Genomic DNA, 9,919 nt, shown 5'->3' with positions numbered 1-9,919 from the left:
CTGCAGAGAAAAGCAGTACATAAAAGTTACAGCTCAGTCAAGGACATGACCACAATAATTTTCAGTCTCTTCCATTCTTCTCTCCCACCTTCAGAAAGAATAGGCCTCTCTATGGAGACCTGCATCCAACTTGTACTCACCAGAACCAAGGAAAGCCAATCTGACCACAGAGATCTCTGTAACTGTGTCATGTGTTCCGTATTTTCTATCTGCCTTTACCCTTTCACTCAAAACTTAAATCAACAAGCTTGAATGGGTAAAGAACAAGGCCTCAAACTCAAAGACTTTTTCTGAAGAGACTTTTAGGACCGCATTTCCTAAAAGCGTGTTCACAGTGCTTTCTTTATGAAGACAGTGACTACAGAATCACCTACGTGTAAGCTGAAATAGACTTCTGATAATCATCTAGACCAACCTGTAGCCCATCCCAGCAGTACTAACCAACACCAGATAAGATCTGATGTGTCTGGACAAGTATTCCAAACTTCCAAGGACGGAGACTCCATTTCCTAACCTGTATAATATATATGTATACAATGTAGTTAAACTCAGGCAACCAGTTTTGGCATTAAAGCACATGGGCAAACTCAAGCCATGAAGCCAGATACAAAGAAAAATAAACCAGCAAGGAATGATGCCGCTAATGAAATCCAAGTGTTAGCCATTCTAGTAAATCTCTACTGCTGGGAATTGTAGTGGTTTTCTTATTAACACCTTTTACTCTGTATGAATCAAGAAAAGAAGATCTGCATAGTCTGTCTCCAATCTATACACAGACAAAGATAATGTAGACAATGGAGTACTCCGGAGACTTATCAAAGAACAGGTTATTTTCACCAACAGTGATAAGGGAACAGAACTGGGCCTGCTGAGACTCCAATGAGTTTGTGACCATTTCTGTATCCCCTGATTTCCCCAGGTGTTTTGCTCATACCATACGCTTCTTCAATAAGAGCACAGTAAGGATTAATGCCAGTGCCGCTGCGTTTGGATTCTTGCTCTCCAAGCCTCAGGATGTTCTCCAGCCCATTCAGTGCTACTTGCACAATCTTAGAATCCATTACTGTAAGGAGGTCACAGAGTGGTTTGATGCATCCCAGTTCTACTAAATACCTAAAAAACATCACATGGAACCCAGTAAATTGTCTGCAAAATTATAAAGGGTGTAGCCATTTAAGTGCTAAGTATGAAAGTCAAACAAATCAAAACAATCAGATAAAGTACCGACTTGACTGGAAAAAAATAGAGAAATTAAAGACATCTATTTCTATCCAATCAGTTCTGCTGAAACAATGACAATATCTTCAAAATCATTTTTCTGTCTCACTCTCTCCATATAGCAATGAAATAATAACTTTTTTTTTGTACCATAAACTATATTTTTATAATGGTAACTTATAAATATTTTTATAAAAAGCAATTATATTAATTTAACATACTTGTAAAGTATTTTTTTCATTTTTCACTATGCAAAACTGCATATAAGCATAATGTACAGGTATAAGCTAAACAGGAGAAACAATGCACGTGATGCCATTGTCCAAGGGGCTGAGCTATTCCTCTCCAGACTGTTACTGCACTCTGTTATACTTTACACCCCTCAGAAGTTAGTTTAAAAGCTGCATTTAGGGTTTTTTTTACATAAGACAAATGGTTCAATTATGTAAATAAGTATTACAGCTGAAATACTTTTATGATTTCTCCCTGAAGGAATGAAAGGCTCATTCATAACAAGGACATGGTCTCTCTGGATACAGCACTGAAATCATAGTGAAAGCTTTTTCAGTTTCTAGGCTGATTGTTTTTTTGCCAACTTTAGTTTGTTTTTAAACTAACTCAGTCTATTGCATCGAAAGATTTAAACTATTTCATACTTGATCTGTTCAGCAGAGCCTCCCGATGTCGCATTTGTGATTGCCCAAGCAGCTTCCTTCCTTGTCCGAAACTCAGCCGTTTGCAAAATATTTATAAGAGCTGGGAAGATATGGGCGTCTATGACTGTCTGCAAAAGCAAATGACATGGCAAGGTCATAATAAAAATTAGAAATAACTTCTTTGCCCTCAGTTAGTTAATGTCCATGCCCAGCATAACACATTAAACAATGAAATGTCACTTTATCAAACATCAAAACTGATAAATAAATTTTCAGCTTTACATTCAAAACCTTAGTTATTACTCTAAATGAATTCAAAACACATTCAGACTCAAGTGACTGCCATATCTAATGAGCTACTTAATCATACCCTGACAGCAAAAGAATGCCATAGTTCCCTTATTTTTCCAGGTAGTAAACCTCTCAGCTATTAAGTCAGTAAACCATTAAGTCATTAAGATCCCCTAAATTCAATAGGCCAGTGCGCCGTAACACATTTCCAGTGCACAAGACAACAGAGCAAAGCTGTTCATGTATGAACTCAAAACAAGCAACCACCTGATGAAAAGACAAAGCACTGATGCTTTGGCAGTAGGGTTCTCTTCTTAGCTCAACAAAGTGATAGAAGCCAAATGAACATTTGGACAGCAACTTTAAGTTTCTGGTAGCTCCTTCTAAAAACAGCCTTTTGCAATAAGATTAAAATTAAACCAGTTTTGTTACACATATGACAAGGATTTGAAACACCTGAATAAGGATCATTCAAACAAGCAAGATCTCAGGATTACTTTTTTTAATCTACCACTTTACAAGCATAAATCATCACAGAACTAACAAAGAGAAATCCAAAAAAAGCCAAAAAGATCCTTTGCACAGAGCTCTGTAGAAGAAAATAGATTACATACAGCAAAAGCTACAGTCAGTTCATAGTGTGAATGGCTAACCTGGTAAAAATAAAACAATTGTTTGATATTTCTTTTATCCTTCCTGTTTGTCTGGGCATCCACACTGTCTCTGCTTCATAAATCTATACAGCCTCTCACTTGTACCAACAGGCCCATGAACACTGTCTCCTATGTCAAAGAATCCACATTTCCAATACAGCAATCTGGGGTCCTCAAGGAACCTATTACTTCCACCAGGCCATGCTGTATTACATTTGTACATTGCCAATAATATTTCAAGAAGTATCCTTAACTGAAATTTTAGAACACAACTGCTGAAAGTAAGAGGTCATAAACAGGAGCCAGCTATTAAAAAAAAAAAAGACAAAAGGAAGTATCTTAAAAAGTGATGCATTTTACCCCCTCGCATATTTTACTGCAAAAAACCCCAATTAATTTGTGAAATTATCACTGTAGGGTATTTGGAACATGAGAGCATCTGCTTCATTAAGGTTATCAGATCAAGCACCTTTCCAGCTCAAAGGCAGATACAAATAGCAGGAAAGTAATAAATAAAACACACAATGACACAAACCTGATAGACAAGGGATAAGAAAACAATCACAAAGAAGAAAAGGTTCCAGTCACTAATTAATAGGTCATTAAGAATCTACAGGCAGAGAGCCAGCCTGGACTTTGTAACTGATGACAGGGACAAGTGGAACTGTGCAAAACTTAGTAACAAATCTTTTCTTAACTCTTTTACCACGTAACCTCTCTCTCTGTCCCACCTGAGCACTGTAAAGATTAGGTGCTAGCAACTGAGCACAATGCACTTTGGGCCAGGAAGTGGACCAGACCTCAGGAGAACCCCTTGTGTCTGTGGGGCCAGCAGCTACAGTGGGTGGGGGTGTCTCAGCAGCAAAACGGGCCATGAAACCAGGTCCCATAAAATGTGAATATGGGGTCAGCAACTGGTGTCAGGTCTTGGATGAAAGGGTCACCTGCAACTGGAGCAGGTGAAGGTCTCAGCATCAACCACTGGGGCAGGATCACAGCCCATGGGGACCATGTGCCTGGATGCCAGCTACTAGAGGGACTGGAGCAAAGTTTAATGAAGATCCCAGCACCTCAGCTGCAAAGGGACTGTAGGTCACAGAACCCATTTGCCTGGGTACCTGCGACATGTGGTGGGGGAATTTATGTTCTCCCCAGTGATGGGGAGAGCATAATGGGGAGAGATGATGTTCTCCCCAGAGATGGGGGATGGGAAAGCAGTGGTGGGTATGGAAGATCACAGTATACTCAGCTTGCTGGCAAACTGACTGGGCAGCAACTGGGAGGTCCAGGATCCAGGCATGGACAGAGGGTTTGTGCTGATATTCAGTGGGTCTGCAAGCGTGGAGATGCCCAAGACAAACATGTTCATCTGTTTGCCAGTGAGAATCAAGCTGAACCAGCCAGTGAGTAGAATCCAAGCACAGGGAGTTAAGAGAGCTCCAGATGCAGCCATGGACAGCAGCTGAGTGGAGAATCCACATTGGTACTTGAGATGTCTGTGACTGTGCACCTAGAGAGTGAGAGTGTAAGTTTTTTCTCCAGTTTTTTCTTCAGACCTCATCAGATGGAGAGGAGAAAGAGGACCAGAATTCTCTGTGAGTCCAGAGAATTCTATACAAGGGTGTTGCTGAGGCAGAAGCCCTCAGAAGAACAGTGTATTACAGGATGTCAAGCACTGCCTGCTGAAAGATCTTGATATGAATCTAGGATAGGGATATTTAAGGGCATTAGGATTTTACTATTGTGGCAAAAAATAAGTAAAAAAATTCTCATTATCACTTATTAAATCCTCTCCCCAAAACAATCCTTTTACAGGAGATTCATTTCCTTAGAAAGTATCTTCTTAAAACCAACTTCTATAATAAATACTAAAATCAAAGTATGTTACATGACAGTGTGCAACTACATCAGCACATCTTATCTCACAGGCAGTGACTAACACTTGAGTCTTCTTACTGCCAAAAAAAAGTTACCTTAAAATGTTTCAACTTCAAACTTGTAAAATAGAAAGACAATTTCAGAATAAAGGGAACTAGCAACAGGAAGGCAATTAAGTGGGAGAAACACAAAAGACTGTTATTGTTTTCCTCAGGCTCAATCAACTTTGAACTCTTAGCTTCAGTGCTTGGATGCTTCAGTTCAGTGGGTAAAATTACTCTTAATAGTGGAAAAATACACACTTGAACCTTCTCAGAAAGAACTGAACCTAGATCTCACATCTCTTGGCTCAGTGCTCTTACTTCTATTTCTACTGCATAAAAGGCTATGGGCACCTTGCTTCGTTTCTGCTCTACAATGAAATTGGCTATCTTTACCCAAGCAGAACAAGTTAAAGCACTACAATGGATCACAGCCTCTCATAAGGAACTTCTCTGAAAGAGACTGACTCAAGAGAGATGATTACCAGTCAGTATACTTTTCTGTTTTCTGCTGCCTGACAGGCAGCATAAGTGTTGCCATCTCACCCTAGCATGAGTCTTAGTGAAAGGTTCTCAACTCTCTCTCTGTAACACAGCCAAGCTTTTCCACTAGCACTCTCTCAAACAGCTGAAACTCTCAGACCTCAGGTTTATTAAAAAAAACCCACCATTAACTAGGTGAGAAAATGGTCTGCTTTGACCTTAATATCTTCACTAGATTTCAAAAGTCTAGTTAAGCTCAGGAAGGGAAGAAACAATAAAGTATCAATACAGAGTAAGCGCTAGGCAGCATCTATTATTTACACCCTGTGACTTGTAGCCTGCCCACAGCAGTTACTCTTGAAAGCACATTAGAATGCTTAAGGATTCCCATCTCTATGATATTTTATGTGGGAACAACAGTTACTGTGGAAAGTGATGTTTCCCTTTCAAGTAAACTTCTTTTAAGTGATAAAACAGTAAATGCTAAAACAGAATTTGATTTTTTTTTTGGTAGTGTTTTTGGTTTTGTTTTTGGGGTTTTTTGAGAAAAGCAAGCCTCATGCAGAGCAAAACCCTAAAGAACTGTAGCAGGATGAGGCACTTAAAACTTCTAAGGACTTAGATTGGCTTAATTCAAATTACTTTACTTTTTTAGCATTCCTATACTGTGTGTGCCTGACATGGAAGTGTGTTGAAGACTAAAGGAGTGTAATGCATAGAAAATGCTCAAGATAAGTATAGCTTTCAAACAAAAGGAACAGAGATAAGAGATTTCAGTTCAACAAGAACTTGAAAAACATGAAATAAATAAAAAGGTTTTAGGCTGCCACTACTAGGCACAGAGGTGCTATCTACAAAATACATTAGAAATCTCTTTTTTGCACAACAGGCAATCCAAAGCCCATCCTTTAATACATTAAACTAACACTGAAGTTTTTGCCCAGCTGCATCCATCGGTGTTTGCTGGAACTGAACCCCATCTGGAGTTGTAATTACAAGTCTTTCAGAAAAACAAAACTAAATTTAAACTGAATTTTTAATTGAAATATTAACTTTCAAATTTGATTTGTAATGCTCGGTATTTCAGCAAACCTGACCCTCACTTCTAAAGTGTCAACTTTTCTGTGTTTGGTTTGGGGAGTGTATGTTGTTTTGGTTTGGGGTGTTTTTTTAATACTTGGTATCCCAGTGGTGTAGTCCTCTAGGAGGGTTGCCTGTCTTTTGGAAACACTCTACCTGTCTTATTTTAATCAAGCTTCTTCACTTCACAGTATTGAATTTTTAAAGAGTGAAGCTAGATTACAAAAATAAATTTTCTAAGTATCATTAAACCTGCATGGATGTTTAATCTAAATATGTTGCAGTCGTTCTTGGGGAGGTCTTCAGCCATAGTATATTAAATTCATATTCTGAGCTCATCAATACCCTGTGAGAATCTGCTTCTCCCCCTTTGGGTTCCCACACCTAAATCACTTGTGATATGCAAACACACACACATTTAGTGTGCATGTGCTGGCATCACATGTCTACATATCATTCATCACATAAATGTGAAAGCAAACAAGTCATAGACTGTTATTTATTCCCTACTCCTGCAAGCTCTCTTATTACCTTTAAAAAAATCAAAATTACAGTCACCATATAATTGGCAGCTGCAAATACAAGCCTACTGCTATGATCTCCCCCTCCTGGCTGGAAATTTTAGTTCATAGAAGCTTCTCAGTGACTTCTTTTCCAGTTACCTTGTTTATTTATTCAATTTACAACTGCTTCATAAATAACTTAGCAAATATTTGTAAGCCGAAACTACTTCACATTATGGCATGGGTACAAAGTGCACTGCCTTCCTAGAGTCAGAGGGGAAGCACTTCAGATCTCACTTCTAATGAACCTTTATGCTGTTGACACAGACACCTAAGCCTATATCCTCCAAACTGTGTATAAAGCAAACTTCTAGCCAGTTTACACAAGGCTGTTATTGCCATCACGAAGAACCTCCAGTATAATGAGCAGCACCTTTCTGAGCTCTCTCCTGCTTTTAGAGTCAGTCAATCCTAAAAAAACCAAAACAAAGAAAGAAAAAACCAAACACACCAACCAGCCTCCCAAAGGCAGTAACACCCCACTGACTGCTGTGATTTTCAGAGAGAATAAAGAAATTAAAGGTATTCTAGCTCTGCTGCCCTCAATGTGGTATAAGGTATGCAGAAGCCTGAAAGCAGATTTTGTAATTAAACACAAAGTCAAACCTGAAAGAGATTAATCTTTTGACTTTCACTAGTCTGCAAACAAATATGACCTTGTCAGCAATGCCATATTTTGCTCTTAATGGATATACCTTTTAAAGTCCTACTACCACAAACAGCATGTTAAGATTCTTAGGTTACTTATGCAAACTATGACATAAACTAAACACACTTTATATTTAAGGTAACTTGATGCCTGTATAAACCACAGCTCTGTGTGAATCATGTGATTTCTTTTCCATGTCCCCAGCACTACTTTTGGAGTGGTCCCCAGTGGTCCTTTTGGAGAAGAGCCTCTGACAACTCTGACCTTGTAACTTTCACCACATTTTGTAAAAATGCATTTCATTCCAGAGTTTTTAAAACTGACATGCAATATATCATTTGCTACATTTGCCCATGTCACTCTTCTGCAAGGTTAAGAAATTCTAGAGGAGGAAAAATATGGCACAGATCTTGTTGCAACCATGCCTATCCATACTCAGACTTCTGGATGTTCTTGTAAAAATTTAAGGAATGTCAGAAAAGAAGTGAGAAGTTTCTTAACCTGTCAAGAGCAGAGAACTCCTATGATGTCTTCACTGTCAGACATGGAAGACTGTGTCTGATGTACTGCCCTCCATAGCTTTTCAACGGGTAGCGAAGTTAAGACACAGAACATTTTCTGAGGTATGTGATAGCCTTTCATACCCTTCAGAAGGGTCGACAGTCAGGATTAAGCTTCAGTTGTGCAGTTCTCCTTCTGACTCCCAGGAAGATGTAGCTCCCCTTCTCCCTGACTGGGGAAGCTATCCACTGAAGTACAGCAAAGCTGTATACAAACTAGGAAATTAACAAACAAAAACTATACTTAGTGACAATCACGATTGCATCAGGATATACACATCCACCCCAAACCTTGAAAGCACTGAAATAAAGAGGGGAAAGACTGCTGCATTTCACCACACTTTTCTGTTGCCTAGGCACTGTCGATAACACACTCTGAAAGGCTTTCACTTCCACCTTTGGTGGGGAAAAAAACCCAAACCTCCTGTGCTTTAGTAAGAGCCACCAAAGACAGTTCAGAACGCACTTTCACACATTTCATGCATGTTAATTTACACTGCCTTAACACTAGAAAGAGTTTATTTTATTGTGTTGGAGTGCAAATCTAATAGTGATAGGCTGCTGCCTTATCTTTTAGAAATGGCAGTGAAAGCCTTTGGAGTGTGCTACCAAACAGCATCGTAGGCAGTATGAAAGTGGAGATGAATTTAAAAGTCCTTCCCTCTGACTTTATATTTCTATACTTTACACTGGGTGGATGGAGGGAGTGTAACCCAATGCAATCTTAGACAACACTAAATATAGTTTTGTCTGTTAATGCTGGTTAGGTAAAATACCTATTAGATTCATCAAAATATTGTAATGTCTTCTTGGTGTGCAGAAGGGACTGCTAGATTATGGCTTGAGCACTACCCAAAGTTCCATAGAATTTTAACATCCGAACTGTTCTGAAGCAACAATCCACTAGTTAGATCAGCTGGTAACTTGCAAAAATGTCGGTTACTGTGCCAAGCAGACGTGAAAAAATTACCATGTGCTAAAATCATTCTTGTCTGATTTCTGGCTAAAGATTGTGCACATTCAAAATCCAGTAAACATCACAGAGAGCAGAACAGATCTGCTCCAGCTGACCTCTAGTAGCAACTATTGAGCAATTTAGAGGGACCAGGAAGAAAGGAGAATATGTAATTTAATTCAGAGCTGCATCTAGTATCTTAGAATTCCTTCTGTAATGAAGACCAGTTCTCAAGAAGTAATGTTTTAATTCATCACCATGTGAAATTAATGTAGAGAAAGAAAAAAAAACCTACCTCAGCTCACAGATGAAACAGGTTCACCCATGAACTTAATTAGATCAAGTATTCATCCCAGATGGGAATTATCCTTTATCATCACAGCAATTAAAAACAGACTACACTTTTATTCACTATTTTAGCTTATGACCATCTTCAAGAAACATTTTACCAAAAAGCATTTTTCAATTTCAGAAATCCTTTTTTTCAAGTGCTTTTCAGCTCAAATGTTTACAATGGTTTTGCCATTAAATAGGAGTTGTCTGAAGTAATACCTCAAAGGCATTTTCTAAGAAATGCATACTTATCAGCTGTGGAGCTGAAAGTAGATTTCATCACACCTTGTATCTTACACAACATTCTCTAGGTTCAGACTAGAAACTAAAGAATCAAGGGTCTTTCTGGAACTTGTTACACATCTCTGATGAGACTTTCCTTTCAACACAAGGTAATCACTGCAATCGCAACTGCCAATTTTACTTCCAAGAAACACTGACTTTGAGCTCTCCAATTACGTGTGATGTAAGCATTCTCCACTGTGCTTTACTTCACAACTTTCTCTAATGATCCATTTTCTGCAGTTCCAAAAATCAAGGCCTCATGATGGACACAATT

At 38.7% G+C, this 9,919-nt stretch overlaps 1 protein-coding gene across 1 annotated transcript in view; it reads right to left on the bottom strand.

Moving 5' to 3' along the window:
• KPNA1 (karyopherin subunit alpha 1) overlaps positions 1-9,919 on the bottom strand; it is a 57,641-nt gene that overhangs the window by 10,741 nt on the left and 36,981 nt on the right. The window contains exons 12-13 of the mRNA XM_068181865.1: positions 1,875-2,002; positions 935-1,113 (exon numbers count right to left, since the gene is read on the bottom strand). Coding sequence (XP_068037966.1) covers positions 935-1,113; positions 1,875-2,002 — 307 coding nt within the window. The remainder of the gene's footprint in view (positions 1-934; positions 1,114-1,874; positions 2,003-9,919) is intronic.

This window comes from Anomalospiza imberbis, chromosome 2 (assembly GCF_031753505.1).
Source record: "Anomalospiza imberbis isolate Cuckoo-Finch-1a 21T00152 chromosome 2, ASM3175350v1, whole genome shotgun sequence".
Lineage (NCBI taxonomy): Eukaryota > Metazoa > Chordata > Aves > Passeriformes > Viduidae > Anomalospiza > Anomalospiza imberbis.
This window is presented reverse-complemented; position numbering and strand designations above follow the sequence as displayed.